The 17,733-nt window shown below is 47.0% G+C and overlaps 1 protein-coding gene across 4 annotated transcripts in view; it reads right to left on the reverse strand.

The window, feature by feature from the left end:
- CENPF (centromere protein F) overlaps positions 1–17,733 on the reverse strand; it is a 256,055-nt gene that overhangs the window by 92,543 nt on the left and 145,779 nt on the right. For all 4 annotated transcript variants that reach the window (XM_029593203.1, XM_029593204.1, XM_029593205.1 and 1 more), the window contains exon 11: positions 3,705–3,840. In XM_029593203.1, coding sequence (XP_029449063.1) covers positions 3,705–3,840 — 136 coding nt within the window. The remainder of the gene's footprint in view (positions 1–3,704; positions 3,841–17,733) is intronic.

Here is a 17,733-nt window from a genome sequence, read left to right on the forward strand (position 1 = left end):
GACTGCCGCCCACTTTGGCTCTGAAGCAGGCCAGCGTGGCCACCTGAATCTTGAGGGAGTTGAGAGACAACCCCTTCTTCAAGTTGTCCTGCAGAAATTCCAGGATCATGGGGATTTTGACTGTCCGCGGAAGGATCTCGCGGTCCTCACACCAGGCTTCGAATATTCTCCATATTCGTTTGTAAGCTAGAATCATGGAGAACTTGCGTACTCAGAGTAAGGTGTCAACCACTGCCTTAGAGTATCCGCTCTTCTTCAGGCACGTCCTCTCAATGGCCAGACCGTAAGAGAATAGAGTTGGGTCTTCGTGAAGGATCGGTCTTTGCCGGAGAAGGTCCCAGTGTGGAGGAAGGCCAGAGGGTTCCCCGCAAGAAGTCTTTGCATGTCTGCATACCATGGCCTTCTTGCCCAGTCCGGGGCCACTAGAAGTACTAGCCCCCTGTGGTGTTCTATCTTGCGGATGATCCCGCCCAGTAGTGCCCATGGGGGATAGGCGTACAGCAGGTCTTCCTGTGGCCAGGTCTGAATGAGGGCGTTGATTCCCTGTGACTGGGGTTCCCGCCTGCAGCTGAAGAAATTGGGCACTTGGGCGCTGGACCGGTTTGCCGGGAGGTCCATGGTTGGGGTTCCCCAATAGTTTACTATCAGTTGGAATGCTGTGGTCAACAGTCTCCATTCTCCTGGGTCTAGACTTTCTCTGCTGAGGTAATCCGCAATGACGTTGTCCTTACCGGCGATGTGGATGGCCAAGATCCCTTGAAGATTCACTTCCGCCCATGACATAAGGGGGTCTATTTCCAGAGACACCTGTTGGCTTCCGGTTCCTCCCTGACAGTTGATGTAGGCCACTGTTGTGGCGTTGTCAGACATTACTCTGACCGCTTTGTCTCGGAGTCTGTGACCGAACCGTAGGCAGGCTAGTCTGACTGCCCGGGCTTCTAGGCGATTGATGTTCCATCCCGACTCCTCTTTGTTCCATTGCCCTTGAGCGGTTAGCTCCTGGCAGTGTGCTCCCCATCCTCATAGGCTGGCATCCATGGTGAGCAGGATCCAGGTGGGTGAGGATAGTCTCGTTTCCTGGCTCCGATGGTCTTCCTGTAGCTACCATCATAGTTGGGTCCGAACTCTGTCCGGGAGCTGAAGACGTACGGTGTAGTTCTGGGACAGTGAATTCCATCGTGATAGTAGTGAGCGTTGTAGGGGTCTCATGTGAGCTCTTGCCCATGGCACTACTTCCAGTGTGGATGCCATGAGGCCGAGGACTTGTAGGTAGTCTCATGCTGTGGGGCGAAGTTCGCTTAACAGGGCTCGTAACTGGGTCATCAGTTTCGATCTCCTTGTCTGTGTCAGGGTGACTTTGTCTTGTTTGGTGTCGAACCGGACACCCAAGTATTCTAAAGATTGGGAGGACTGCAAACAGCTCGTTTGTGTTGACCACCCACCAGAGGCTCTCCAGTAGAGTTTTGATTCTGTTGGTCGCCTGGTGGCTCTCCTCTGGGGATTTCGCCCTGATCAGCCAATCGTCTAGGTAAGGGTGTACTCTGATTCCTTCCTTCCTTAGTGTTGCTGCCACCACCACTATTATCTTGGTGAACGTCCGGGGGTGCTGTGGCTAACCCGAATGGTAGTGCCCGGAACTGGTAGTGACAGTCCAGGATCGTGAAATGTAGAAAACGGTGATGCTCTTGATGGATCGGAATGTGTAGGTAGGCTTCCGACAGATCCAGGGATGTAAGGAACTCTCACGGTTGTATCGTCCTTATTACCTTTGAAAAAACATGCAGCAATCCCCACAGGGAGATGCAAGTCCACCATCTGCTGAAGACAGAGGATACAGGCAGGCTGGGGTCACTGAAGGAATATATATACTGTGACGTCAGCTTGCTGCTCTCCATCTGCTGGCAGGGGAGCATAACCACTGGTCCTGAGTCCATCTGTCTACATCCTAGGAAAAATTCAATTTTGGGAGGTCATGGAGATTTTTGATCATTGATTGAATTGTGTATAGCATGTTAATATGTTTAAAGAACAATGCATGCTTAGTTCTGAGGTCCTTTCCTCTGTATAACTAAAAATGTGGCCTTGTAAAGAACGGTTGATTAGACTTCAAATGGCTGCCATTTCTACCAATATTTCCCTCCGGGTCCTCTGCCATCACTGAAACCTTCAGACCTGGCCCCGTGGCCCCTGGAACCACTTCTCTTTCATCTGCAGCCATGGGAACTTCTCTAAGCAGCTGCTTCGCAACCACCAAAACTATGCTGCCCCAACTGCACTCGTTGCACAAGTCACCAATGGTCCCACTCTGCCACTGGTCCCGACAGCTCTCACATCTTACTCTACTCCAGCTTTCTTGGAAGAAAGTGGTGGTTTGGGGGGGGGGGGGGGGGGGGGTCTGAACCACAGACTCTGTATCACTGGAAACAGCCTTGGAAACAGAATCAAATTGCAGGATTTTATTTTTTTTTTAATCACTTTATTTGTTATTAAAGAGGCCTGACCAGCAGTGGAAGGTGGCAGTGTCTTATAGGACATCCTTCACTGCTCACAGAATCAGTCCAGTTTACTGAGAGAAGAGGTGAAGATCAGCTTCAGCTAGAAAACCTCTTTGGGCCTGAGCTTGACTCAAGTAGACTGATACCCAGCTCCCTATCCAGTCCGACCTGCCATCATCTGGCTGATTCAGGTAAATACACCAGATTATAAGAGCTAGGCGATGTCACCAAATAGTTTAGGTTCTCTGCCTTCCCTGCTGGCAGTGGAGAATGAACCCTGGTCTGACTGGACAATAAGGAAACACAATTGTATGCAAATCAAGTTTTCTGTCCATAGAATATGCTTTGTACACAATTGGAGGTAATTTTCAAAGAAATTAGGAGAATAAAAGTAGCATATATCGTAGTGATTTTCAAAAGTGCATTTACGCACGTAAAACCTTTTGACAATTCAGCCATATGGAGTGAATTTTAACAGGAGTTATGTATGTATGTGTTGTGTGCATAAATTGTAGTAGATTTGTACATGGTTTTAATTAAGATTTAACCATATTATGTAATTTTTAACTTCATTGTAAACTGCCAAGTTTGGACACAAGATTGACATATATAAGTAAAATAAATAAATAAATGTATGTTTTATGTTAAGCATATCTTCTGCACACATTTCCAGGAATGATGCACTTTTTAAACTCCTGATGTATTAGCATAACATTAGCTTAATATGTCAGTAGTTAATTCAATTTTTACTACATGAGTAAAGAACATGCGACTAAAATTCAGTTCACCTTCTTTGCTGTCACCTTATTATATTGGGCCCACAAGGATTAAGGACAATGCATTAAAATTTATCACCACCAGAATGTCTAGGCAAAATATTTTGCTACCACTTCAGTTGCTGCAATAATCAACTGGTTCATATTTAATGTTCCTTCTTAATTTTAAAAAGAAAGTATATCTAACTTTGCAGGGATATTCAGCCATTCAGATCCTTCCAGTGGCTGAATGTTCTGATGTTTAGCAATCATATCTGTACTTAAAAAGTAAATCCACAAAAAGCACCAAACAAAAGTCAGAGATTACAAATAATTTTCTAAGGCTGCTTTATTCAAATAAAATTTGATCATAATTAAGGAATAGGTTTCAAGTCTGTTCCTGCCAAGTAACTCAGGATAAATAGTGGTTTAATATCAAAGTCATGCAACTTACTTTTCATTTCTTCTGAAAACTTCTGGCTCTCCTTTAGAATATGGTTGGTCTTTTTAAGTTCTTCTTCCAGTTGATTCATCTCTCTCAACCTCTGATCATACTGGCAGCAAAGGGCATTTTTTTCTCTCTTTATTTCCTAAGTCATAAACCTACATCATTAATACATCTTGAAAAACAAGGTCTGCAGTGAGGACAAAAACAAAACTGACATGCAAGCTACATACATTTTTTAAAGCAGACAAAAATAAGAAAGAAAAGAACCAGAGGCAGACTCCTGCAATGCAATATTTTTTCTTTTATATTTAAGGGGCAATTTTCAGTAGCCCATGCTATTGTACGAGTACATACACACCAAATAGGCATCTACCTGTAGTAAATTTTCAAAAGGAAACTATCCAGATTTCCTTTTGACAATTCGGTACAAGTCTGCATGTACAAAGCACCTCTGTACTTTAAAAGAGCACAGATAGCAAATGTTGCTTACCTGATGTAACAGGTGTTCTCACAGGACAGCAGGATGTTAGTCCTCACAAATGGGGTGACATCGAGGATGGAGCCCTGTACGGAAAACTTTTCTGTCAAAGTTTCAACAAGCTTTGACTGACACTAGCACACTGGGTGCACTGAGCATGCCCAGCCTGCAATTATCCCTGTGAGCCACAGGTGTCTCCCTCAGTCTCGTCTTATAGCTAAAAAGCGCAAGCGAAACTAAAATAAAAGTATACAGACCCAACTCCGCGGGGTGGCGGGCGGGTTTCGTGAGGACTAACATCCTGCTGTCCTGTGAGAACACCTGTTACATCAGGTAAGCAACATTTGCTTTCTCACAGGACAAGCAGGATGGTAGTCCTCACAAATGGGTGAGTACCGAGCTGAGGATGCCCGGGAATGCACCAGATACACCGCAGATGCGCAAAGGCGTAACGACTGAGGTGGAAATGGGAACGGAGGGCATCCGCAACACCATAATGGGTTCGTGGAAGGATGTTGGGTAGTGAATTGAAAAAAGTAAGAGTAGGCGGACTGGCCAAACATGGAGCATGCCGGCTAGTCAAATGTAAGCAATAATAGGCTGCGAAGGTATGGAGAGGACTCCAGGCTGCAACCTGATAAAAAAGTACAAGCAGCAGTAACCAAAGGGAAGCTGTTAAGGCTAAGACGGACACAACAGTATGTGGATACCCACAGTGTTGTAGTGAAATGTCTGCTTGTTGGTAGGAAAGGAAATATAGACCACTTAATCAGAAGGATTAGGTCTGTGTGGCCACTGGAAGTAGCAGCTTGACCCTTGCATGAAGGAAAGAGTCAAGTGGAATTCACATGGAATGCAGTGCAATGTAGATAGAATGTAAGCGCAGCATTACTGTCCAGGAATGTGGAAAACCCAGTCTCTCCCTAGGGCGAGAGAGAGAGGTTAGGAAAAATTAATAGAGTATTTCCTGAGGAAAGGAGATACAACATCTACCTGAAAAGGATAGAAAGTTGAATGCGTAGAACTACTCAGTGGCAGAGGAACGGAGTCAGGTGAGTATGGAAAGAGTGCATAACTCACGGACCCTGCTGGCAGGAATGACATTAAGAGGGAAAGAAGTTCCCTTGCCAAACTGTGGAAGAGAGGAATGGAAAGGCTCAAACGTAGAATGTATGAGACTTATAAGGAGAATATATATGTTCATTCCGTGATTAGAGAAATAGAGGCGGCTTGATCAGTGGATAATCCATGGTAAGCCGACTCAGAGAGGATTACCGAAAACGGGAACCCAACTCCCAAAACGATACACCTCCTAAGAGAAAGGTGTATCTATGTGGAGGATGTCTGGAGAACAGAATCCGAGGGAGTAAGAAAAAATGGTGGAAAAGTAAAAGGGGTAATACCTCTTTTTTTTTTTTTTTTTTAGCGTCAGGAGGTAAAGCCTGCCATATTAAACGGCAAGATTTATGTTTAGAAGGTTTTGTGACGCTACCAGAACCTAAGAACATCAGTAAGTCTATGATTTGGGACTGACTGGTGAGAGAATAAAAGGTTACTGATATGATGGATTGAGAAGTATGGGAAAGCATACTGATCTCAGTCAGGGAGTGGGGAAAAGAATACTGAACCCCATCCCAGTTCAACATTAGAAGAATGCTGGCTACGAGAGGCAGCAGAAGAGATATATTGAAGAGGCCTTTGATGGAAGAAAAGGCATCTAAGGGAACGCATAGGAAACATGTGCAGGGAGCAGAACCTGTGCATCGTATGGAATGATGCAGACGCCGAGGAAAGTTTAGTTAAACTCAGCGTTAAAAGATTTGCCCTGTACACATGTAATTGAGACCATTCGAGAGGATAGAACCTACGTGGAGAAGGTCTGATAGAGCGTTCATTAAATCTCTTAGATATGTGGCCCAAGGACGCATGAAGTGAACAAGGGCCAAGGGTAGAGCTGCGCAGCTGTCTAGCAGAGCAGCTAAGAGGTAATGCGTGCTTATGAGTTGGAAAGCACATTGTCCCTATGCTGTCTGTCTGTATGCACAAAGAATTGTTGCAAAAGCAGTATTGGAAGGCATAAGGGCATAACTCATGGGTGCAACGTCCAGGAAGTTTATGAGAAACTATGCTGGAGTGCAATAGATGCATAATGGGTTGACAGCTTTCAGGAGAAACTTTATAACCCTAAGGAATTGCGAGCATGAGTCGAAGGAGACTAGGTCCTAGTTCGAACTGGGATAAGAATCAGGGACGAAAGCAATGAAACCACTTAGGTCCATTGAGTATAGAATGTCACTGAATATAACCCATAGCAGTTTTGAATTATGAGAAAAATGCATAGTGTGAAGAAACCCCATAGCCCAACCATGAAAAGTTGAAAGGCTGAGGTTATGGAAAATATGCGCAGGGACATATAACAATGTATCAGAATGTCTGTGCGCATGCTGGACAAGAGGGTCTTAAGACTGTGGTGTCCAGAAGTGTTACAGAAGGGATTTATGGCAGTGACAGTAATCCCAGTTAGTAAATGTATAGTGAGTCCTGAAAAAAGTGAGAGCTCCTTGCATGTACTGAAAGTGGTTAGCAGTAGTCTATGCAAGGAAAGTGAATGATGTTACACTCCGCAGAGAAAACAGCATTCACCAACAGTGATGCAAGAGACAGTTCACTTACCGAAGCTGGTGCCAGCGGCAGAGCTTGGGGTTGTAATGTTGACTCACCATAAAGCACATAGAAACATTAAAATAATGTACTTACTGCAGTATGGAGTGATGGTAACCAAAGATACTATTGTACCTGTGACGTCTAAAGAAAGTTGGATTTTCTTAGGTCCAGGATGTGCGGAGAGTAACTATTTTCTGTTAAAAGAAAGAATAGTGCAATTAAAACTCCCCAACCCCCCTCCCTTCTCCCCTCTGCACTTCGTAGCGCCTGGGGGAGTGTACCGGGACTTTGGTACAAGGTGGGGTGGCCGCTCTGATATCTGACCAGATGGGAGACCAGGAGGTGTCCCAATGGAGGATATCATGTAGGCTCCTGCAGGTGTGTGAGCGGTAAGTGGTACCCGCATTTCTGTATGCTGTACAAGGAGACACTGAGACCTGTGGCCAGGCCTCAAGGTGGACTTGTACATGGGGCAATGGTTGCTGAATCTCATGTTTAGCAGATCAGCCAATGCAGCTGGACCTTGGTTGGGAGGGAACCAAGAGTCAGAGCATTGGTCGGCACAGGGACTTGTTACTGACAAGAGAAGAAGCCCTGCTGCAATCCCAAGAAGATAGAGGGGTTCTCCTGATATTGTGGCTAACATAGCGATATGTGACACTAATACAGTTCTAAAAGGCACATGACCCAGAACTTTTCGAACCACGATCCGAATGGGAGAACACAACTCTATGGGAATGCCGCCGAAGCGGGTACTTACCATCCGACGTGGATCGCCGCAAGACGAGCCGGTGAAGATTGTTGACTCCGACGGTCTCCGGAGTCCTCGAGGGTAAGGCCGGGGACGTAAACGTCCATCTCGCTCTGAAACCCGGTATGGTGGCACAGGTACAGAGGAGACAGGCCAGGCGTGAGTGGCGTTTAGACTGCTAAGTGTAACAGATGGCCATAGTCCCACACCACTTGACGGTGGGGCACGCCAGGAACAGAGGAGCCCTAACAGAACTCATGTTCCCTTCCCTCGTCACAGCGGCTCGATGTGTCGTGACGCCAATGCAGAAGCTGTCGGACCTGGATCCGGAAGTTCTGGATCACCAAGGACTGCCAAAACTGTAGGAACAGTGCTGATGGCAGTGGTGATGTCGCTCTGCCCGAGCGTTGTCCAGCCTGGAGAAGGATGGCACCGATGTGCTGGATGGCGTCAGCGGCGGACGATCACGATGTCGGCGATGATGGGTGCCACGGTGCTCGGCCCGGTCTTTCCCCAGCGCCGAGATGGAAGCCCTCGTCGTCCTGGAAGGCGATCGATGACGAACTGTCAGCACGCCTGCTCTGCTCCTGACACAATGGAGTGTCTTAAGCTAATACGGGGCTTAAAAAAGAACCCAAAGCGTGGAGCAATGTGAGGAGGCGAGGGTATTATGTGGCGGTGCTATGTCGGTATTGACGATATTGAAGGCAACCTAAGGGGCTTCGAGGATATCATCAAAATGGGTATGAAAAATCGTCGATGACTGGCCAGGAGAATGATGACAGTGACGGGCACTGACAGCAGTGGCATAGGTATCTTTGAAACGATGTGGAATCGAATAATCGAAAAACATTGCCGTTATTGAAAAAGATACCGGCATCGACTGAGTCGAAGTCGAATCAATAGGGCGTCAAGGACACCGAAGGAAAACGGAGGTGTCGAGGGCATCGATGCATGGAGGCGGGCATTTATGCCGTTTGTGGCATGGCCACGGGCATCAACTATAGGGCCACAGACGTTGACGGTATCGATTTGGACAGACTCAGATTTCCAAGTGTACATGGCATCGGTGCCCCAGACACGTGTGTCGGTGGCATCGATATGGACACGAATGGAATCGATGGCATGGATCTCCCAGTCGATGAATTCCATCCCGGCATCAACGCCAGTCCTGGAATCGGCATGGGCATCGATGCCAGCCATAAGGCTGGCATCTCGAGCCGGCATGGATACCCACCGATGGGACCCACCTGGGCATCGAATTTCACCGATGGGAGCAGCCTGGCATCGACTGCCCTCGATGGATGCATTCTAACATAGATGCCCATGGATGAAACACCTGGGCACCGATGCCATCGACGGACAAGCCATCCGGCACCGATGTCCACCGATGGGGACCATCCGGCACCGATGTCCACCGATGGGGACCATCCGGCATCGATGCCCACCGACGAATCGATGTGGCACCGATGCCCACCGATGGAAAAGGGCTGGACATCGGTGGGGAGGATGGGGCATCGATGGCATCCCCAAAAGGGGGGGTGGCATCGATGAAGTGACCCTGGGATCGTTAAAAAGTGTCTCGGGCAGCGGTGGCGGCGACCCGAGTATGCATGGCAGTGACTAACAGCGTGTGCGTCAATGGCATGCATCCGGGTAGGGACGGCACCGAGGAAGCCCAAGGAAAAAAAACAGTGCATAGGAGGAAAAAGCCTGGTAGCACTGAAAAGCAAAAAACATGGATAAAGGCATCAGGGCACCGTGGGGGGAGGGGCGCTGATGACATATAAAAGCCCAGGGTGGTTTAGGAGGGTCCCGGTGTAGCGATAGGGTATCGACTGCGTGAGGGTACCAGGGAACGAAGGACTTGAAGCTACAGAGGTCCTAAAGTTAAGGAAAAAATCCCTACCCCACTAGCATAAGCAAGCAGAGTGTCACAGAGATACTCGCAAGCTGTTTAAAGCTAACTGAAAAATGGGGGAAGGGAAGGCTTCAGTCAGTTAACAGCCTTAAGATAGTGACAGAAACCGACCGAAAAATAAGAATTAGTACTCACCGAGCGTCGTAAAAACGTACGCGGAGGGAGACCTGTGCAGGGAAAAGTGTTTTTTGAAGTGAAAAGTTAAGTGTTTCCATGAGGTAATTAGTTAAAAAATCCTCACAGAGCTCCAACCGCTATGCTGACTGCAGAGCGGAAAAAAGAAGACTGAGGGAGACACCTGTGGCTCACAGGGATAATTGCAGGCTGGGCATGCTCAGTGCACCCAGTGTGCTAGTGTCAGTCAAAGCTTGTTGAAACTTTGACAGAAAAGTTTTCCGTACAGGGCTCCATCCTCGATGTCACCCCATTTGTGAGGACTACCATCCTGCTTGTCCTGTGAGAAACATTTAAACTTGGAAATGTATGCATGCTGTTGCCAGTGAATACTTCTAGATAGGTTGAGGCAGATCGGTTTCACCCAGGGCAGTCTTGCCTTGATGAATACCTTCCTACCTTAGTAATTCACTCTAAAAAATTATCCTCCTGATGCATATATTACAAAATAGAGTCTTATCAAATAGAAATTGTCTGTTCAGGACCGTATCATGTAGTCCATTCATAAAGAATTTGCTTTTCGCTTCCCTTAAAAGTTGAATTTAAAAGAGGGTTCAAAAGTATGTCCCAGCTGGAAGGCTAATTATATGTTACTTAGGAACCAACCTCCCCTCCCTCCATCTACTACTGGATGACAGATGGCACTGGAAGGGCTCTGCTGGAAGCAAGCCTTCAATTAGCAGTCTAGTGGCTTCAAGCAGATGGGCATTGGTAGGGAGAAGCCAAGTAAAAGAAAAAAAAAATTGGAAATGGGCGAGACACAAAAACTTGCAGTTATCTTTGGGACAAGAATTTTTCCAAAACTACATTCCCAGCATATATTTAAGAAAAACACAACAGAACATTGCTAGATTTTACTTCATAATTCAAGTACAATTTTTTGCCCAATTCTGTTTTAGTCATTCGTGCTAAAGGAATCCCTTATGTGCCTGATAAATTGGCTGTGTGATTTTTTTGTTTAATCTGCGCATCTGTGAAAACTTGTGCATGTGAATTTCCAGCACACAGAAAGTTACACAGCTAATAGGAAATTTATGCCCATAAGTTTAAAAACATGGACAACAGCAAGAAGAGCAGGCTCTCTGATCATCCAAAAATTCCACCATCTCCACCACTCCGTGTAAACACATCCATCCATACCCACACACCTCACACAATCACATTCCTACAGCAACACCTCCCCCCCCCACACACACACACCACATGCATGGCCCTTACAAAAATAGCAGAAAAGTAAAGAAAATACTGGGTAAATAATGAATGTAAAGAACACCTTTGGAAATTTTGTGTACTCCATGGATTATCTCTTTCTAATCTTATTAGATGTCTTAACATTACTAGCAATAACAAGTGCACAAATTTAATGAATGCATGCTTTCTTGTTTACTACTATTTTCTACTATCTACCTTGTCAGTTTTCTTCTCACATTTCAGCACAGACTGCTTTTCTTTCCCTGTTAACCTTACAACCATCACAAAAGAAAATACACACAAAATGAACACCGATAATCCTAACAAAGCACTACCACTCATGGAAGATTTCACACACCTTATTTTAAAACATCTTACCATTTGAAGTATTTAACAAAAACTTACCTTATGGTATTAAAAATTTCAACTTTTTATTGCATATTTTCTATTAGGTTTAACACCATACAACATGCCATTCTAAATATTTAAGGAGTTAATTTTCACTATTTAAGGGGTAACTTTCTACCTGCGGGCCTGCAAGTTCATTTTCAAAGAGAAACACTCAGCTGAGTATCATGTTGAAAGTAAAAACGATATGCAACACCTAAGTGCACCCCCATTCATTCGGGGTTAATCCTGTGACACTTGGAGAGTCATGACTAGCACTGCTCAGGCCTGCGCACGTGCTCCTACGCTGGCAACCTCCTGCCAGCTAAAAGGGTTCCCTGCTTGCCTTTGGGCAAGTTCCCTGCCTTCAAGCTATCCCCTGCAAAACCCAGGTTCTCACAGTTCCTAGAATTTGTTTGTGATCACAAACAAAAACATTTATACACAAACAGCTAAACAGTGAGCAGAAAACAAAAAAGATTTAATTTGCAGCCAACAGGTAAAACAACAAGAATTCATACAGTTAACAATATCTAGACAAGTTTCACTGTATTTAGCCATTACCTCGAGAGGTTCAGGATAGGCTGTCCTTGCTAGTATGTGTGCAGCTGGGACAGGGCCTTGGCACAGATCTGCTTCCTCTGTACTCCCAAGACTAGAGAGTTCTAGGCTAGCTCCCATTAGATCTGGTACTGTACAAGCAAAGAAAGCCCAAAGCACTGGCTTCCTGACCAACCGTAATACAGAATATTGCAACATTATTCCTTATGGAGATTGTAGCTCCTTCCAAGCCTCACTTTGGGGTATTGAGTAAGCTAAGTCATTTAGTCCTAGCTACCAGACACTGAAGAGTTCAGCAAAACCTAAGCTATTTCCTGCCTGTCAATTCAAGGATTGCAGGGAAAAGGAGGTCTTACTGGGGGGAAACAAGGTGGTCTCGGAGCAAATTAACACATTTCCATAAGCACAAATATTCCTATTTCACCACAGACGGTCATTATGGGAGTGCAGAGAATTTTCAAAATGAAACCCCTACACATACTTTCCCTCTCCCAACCTAACGCTGCCTACTTTTCCCTGCGGGTATACACACACGTGCTTTGGTACCCATAGAGAAGCAATGGAGGCTAGATTGGCGGGCTCCTAATTAGGGCCCTATAGACAGGCTGAAAGCAAGTAGCCATTTATATCATAGATGGTTGTCTCCATCTTTTTTTCTTTGTGAAATCCCTTTGAGCAGTTGCACCCTTTAAAGGAGCATGTCTGCAAATGCTGACTCCACAATAGGGGTTTTTACCTACATTTCTTCCTTGCTCAATTTTGTCATAACACTGAGCACTACTACTTTTGTTAAGTAGCACCTGGCCTCTAGCTTCTTTGCTTAACTGGTGTCCCCAAAGACTGCCCTGTCTTCAGCTCCACAGTATGCAGTCAGTGCCAATGCTCCTTATCAAGGAATTTATGTTGTATTAGGCCAGTTCTTTATATGCTGCCTCAGAAGAATCCTGAGGAAAACAGGGAGGTGTCAACACACTCATCAGGTATTCTCTTTTTGTTAGAAAACTTGCTCCTCTTTTCAGAAGGAAATTTGAAAGAGAAAGAATCCTTTTCAATTTGGTTTTCGTAATCACCTAAACACGGAAACCCTCTTACTCTCACTGATGCCCTCCTCATAGGCCTTGATCAAGGTCACAGTTACATCCTCGCCATCTCCGCAGCATTTGACACAATAAGCCACAACCTCCTTTTATCTCGACTCGCCGACATTGACATTTCTGGCGCAGCCCTCCTTTGGTTTACATCATACCCTGCCAATAGACAATTCTCTGTCAAAATAGGCAACTCAGAATCCACTCGCTACTCCCTTACCCAAGGCTCATCGCTCTCCTCCACTCTATTCAATATATACACCTCCTGCCACTCTGCCACCTCCTAACCGACCTTGGCCTCAAATTTTACATTTACGCCGATGTTCAAATTATCAAACAATTCAAGATTCCATCTCAGAATCACAAACTCTGGGAGAAATGTCTCACATCCATGAACTCCCTATTCGCAAATCTCCATCTTGCCCTTAACTCAGCCAAGACTGAACTGCTTCTTTTATCCAACCAGCAAAGCCCTAAGCCCCCCTCTCAAGCGACCCTGCCTTCAATTCTATTGCCTCTCAGCCCTGCGTGCGAGACCTAGGCGTCTTGATTGATCAGTCTTTAACCATGAAAAAACGCATCAACAATGTCCTTAAGGAAGGCTTCTTTAAGCTCAACATCATGAAAAAACTCAAACCGCTTCTCCACACTCATGACCTTCGCACCATCATTCACGCGACACTCTCATCCAAATTGGACTACTGCAATTCCCTTTTTCTCGGCCTCCCCTATTCCACCATAAAACCGCTCCAAATGCTGCAGAATGCTGTAGCTAGAACCATCTCATATGCCCGTAAATCCGACCATATCACCCCCATCCTCAAAGACCTTCATTGGCTTCCTATCCCCTCGCGCATCGTCTACAAAACGCTTACCATTATTCATAAATCCATCTACCTACACAACTCTAACTGGCTTGACGAGCCATTCCACTTCATACAATCCAGCCATCCCACTCGATTTAGCCGCAATGACACGCTCCATATCCCTTTCCTCAAAAAGGCACACCTCTCATCCACAAGGGATCGAGCCCTGTCCATCGCAGGACCCACCCGCTAGAACACTACCTGCAAACCTCCGCCTCGAGCCCTGCACCATCAAATTCAAGAAAATATTAAAGACCTGACTCTTCAAACAGGCATACCCAGATTAGGACCCTACTCCTTAAACTCACCCCCCTCAGTTTTTGCCTCCAAACTACTAACACTCATGTCATGTTAACATCTTAACATGGTAACATCGTATGTTATTTTCTCTGCAGCTTTTTCTCTCGCCTTCCTTTTAGTTAATTCTCTAGTTTTTTCGTCACCTTTAACCGAACCCCCTTCCCTGTTTAATGTAATTTCTACCTGCAGTTTGGATGTAAACAGATATGATGTACCCACTAATATCGGTATAGAAAAAGCTTCTAAATAAAATAAGATAAATTTCATTGAGCCAGTGCATTACTTCCAGATAAAAATGTTGAGATTACTTACCTGATAATCTCTTTTTCCTTAGTGTATGCAGATGGACTCAAAACAAGTGGGTATAGTGTGCTCGTGCTAGCAGTTGGAGACAGATCGGACGTCAGCACGGGTACATATACTCCCACAGGAAGTGCAGCAATTCAGTAATCTTCCTTGCAAAGCTTTATGGATATATGTGTGACTGACCGATCGATTAAATGAACAGGATTACCCTGACCAATTGATAGTAGCTGGAGACCGCCAGTGTTCTCAACCGGAAGGCGTCGACACCCGGTAGGGTGGAAGCCCTATATAAGAAAAACATGGCTTACCGTGAGTCGGCAAATCCCCATGTATACCGGCAGCCGGGCGGGATGCTGAGTCCATCTGCATACACTAAGGAAAAGGAGATTATCAGGTAAGTAATCTCAACATTTCCTAGCGTGTAGCAGATGGACTCAAAACAAGTGGGATGTACAAAAGCTACTCCCGGACTGGGCGGGAGGCTGCCCGAGGTCCGTTTAGGATAGCCCTCGCAAATGCTGTGTACTCCCTGGCCTGAACGTCCAGACGGTAGAATCTGGAGAAGGTATGGAGGGAGGACCACGTCACCGCTTTACATCTCTCTGCAGGCGACAGCATCCTAGTTTCTGCCCAAGAGGCTGCTTGCGCTCTGGTAGAATGAGCCTTGACCTGTAGAGGTGGTGGTTTTCCCGCCTCTGCGAAGGCCGCCTTGATAACTTCTTTGATCCAGCGGGCGATGTTGGCCGTGAGGCCGCTTCTCCTTGCTTCTTCCCGCTGTGAAGGACGAACAGATGGTCCGTCTTTCGTACTGCTTCTGACATTTCCAATTATCTGGCCAGTATTCTGCCGATGTCGAGATGACACAGTATTCTACGTTCTTCTGACTTCTTCAAACCTTCCGTGGTTGGCAAGGATATGGTTTGGTTGAGGTGAAATTGTGAGACTACTTTGGGTAAGAAGGAAGGAACCGTGCGAAGATGGATAGCCTCTGGAGTGATTCTGAGGAACGGATCACGGCAGGACAGTGCTTGTAGCTCCGAGATGCGGCGTGCTGAACATACAAGCCAGCAAGAACACCATCTTCAAGGTCAACAAACGGAGAGACAGGCATCGAAGGGGTCTGAAGGAGGATCCCGCTAGAAATTCCAACACTAGGTTGAGGTTCCACAGGGGCACTGGCCACTTCAGTGGCAGGCGAATGTGTTTGACTCCTTTCAGGAAACGTGAAACGTCTGGGTGTGTGGCGATGCTGTTGCCGTCACTCCGGGGACCGTAGCAGGATAGCACTGCCACTTGAACTTTGATGGAACTGAGGGACAGACCCTTCTGAAGTCCATCTTGCAGGAAATCCAAAATGATAGGGATTTTAGCGGCATGTGGATTGGTGCCGTGAGTTTCGCACCAGGCTTCAAATACTCTCCAGATCCTTATATATGTTAGTGATGTGGAGAACTTGCGTGCTCGGAGGGTATCTATTACCGGTTCCGAGTATCCTTGTTTCTTCAATCTAGCCCTCTCAAGGGCCAGACCATAAAAGAGAATTGAGCTGGATCCTCGTGGAGGATAGGACCTTGCCGCAGCAGGTCCCTGTGTGGAGGCAGGGGTAGTGGATTCCCTGCCAATAGTCTTCTCATGTCTGCGTACCAGGGTCTTCTTGGCCAGTCCGGTGCCACTAGAAGAACTAGGCCTCTGTGGCGCTGAATCTTGTGTATAATGGCGCCCAGCAGGGGCCATGGAGGAAAGGCATATAGCAGGATCCCCTGAGGCCATGGCTGTACCAGGGCATCAATCCCCTGGGATAGAGAATCCCGCCTGCGGCTGAAATATCTGGGAACTTGAGCGTTGGACCTGTCCGCTAGTAGGTCCATGCCCGGCGTCCCCCACCGATCCACAATCATCTGGAAAGCTGTGGGCGACAGCTGCCATTCCCCTGGATTTAGGCTTTCTCTGCTGAGGAAGTCTGCCGTGGTGTTGTCCTATCGGCGATGTGGACGGCGGAGATGTCCTGGAGATTTGCTTCCGCCCAAGTCATCAGGGGGGCTATTTCTAGGGATACCTGTTGGCTTCTGGTTCCGCCCTGTCAGTTGATGTATGCCACCGTGGTGGTGTTGTCTGACATCACTGACCGCTCTGTTGCGAAGTCTGTGGGCAAATCGCAGGCACGCTAGCCTGACTGCCCGTGCCTCTAGTCAGTTGATGTTCCACCCCGACTCTTCTTTGTTCCACTGCCCTTGGGCGGTGAGTTCTTCACAATGTGCTCCCCACCGTTCAGGCTGGCATCCGTAGTGAGCAGGGTCCAGGTTGGGGAGGACATTCTTGACCCCCGGCTCATGTGGCCGGGCTGCAACCACCACCGTATCTGATTCCGCACTCTGGCTGGTAGAGGTAGGTGTGTGGTGTAGTTCTGTGATCGTGGGCTCCATCGAGATAGGAGGGTGCGTTGTAATGGTCTTATATGAGCCCGCGCCCATGGTATCACCTCCAGAGTGGATGCCATAAGGCCGAGGACCTGTAAGTAATCCCAAGCTGTGGGCCGGGTGGCGCTCAGCAGGGCTTGCAGACAATTTCGGAGCTTTGATCTTCTCTTGGAGGTCAGGCTGACCCTGTCTTCCTGGGTGTCGAATCGGACTCCTAGGTATTCCAGCGACTGAGAAGGCTGTAGGGAACTCTTGTTCAAGTTTACAACCCATCCTAGGCTTTCCAGAAGAGCTATAACTCTGTTGGTTGCCTGGCGACTCTCCTCTGGTGACTTCGCCCGGATCAGCCAATCGTCCAGGTAGGGATGGATGAGGATTCCCTCCTTCCTGAGGGACGCAGCCACTATTATTATGACCTTGGTAAAGGTCCGCGGCGCGGTGGCAAACCCGAAGGGTAAAGCTCGGAACTGGAAGTGTTGGTCCAGGACCTTGAAGCGTAAATAGCGCTGATGATCCCGATGGATTGGGATATGCAGGTAGGCTTCAGACAGATCTAGGGATGTGAGAAACTCCCCTGGCTGTACTGAATTTTTGACAGACCGCAGAGTTTCCATGCAAAAGCCGGGGACCCGTAGGTATCAGTTGACTGACTTGAGGTCCAGGACGGGCCGGAAAGTGCCCTCCTTCTTGGGCACAATGAAATAAATGGAATAATGCCCAGAATTCATCTCCCTTGCAGGCACTGGGATTATGGCCTTTAGGGACAGGAGCCTCCGCAAACTAACTTCTAGGGCCGTCCTCTCGATGGGCGAACAAGGAGATTCCACAAACCTGTCCAGTGGAAGCCAAAGAAAATCCAGGTAATACCCCTCTCGGATGATGGCGAGGACCCACTGATCCGAGGTAATCTCGACCCACCTGCGGTTGAAGA

Source organism: Rhinatrema bivittatum, chromosome 3 (assembly GCF_901001135.1).
Source record: "Rhinatrema bivittatum chromosome 3, aRhiBiv1.1, whole genome shotgun sequence".
NCBI lineage: Eukaryota > Metazoa > Chordata > Amphibia > Gymnophiona > Rhinatrematidae > Rhinatrema > Rhinatrema bivittatum.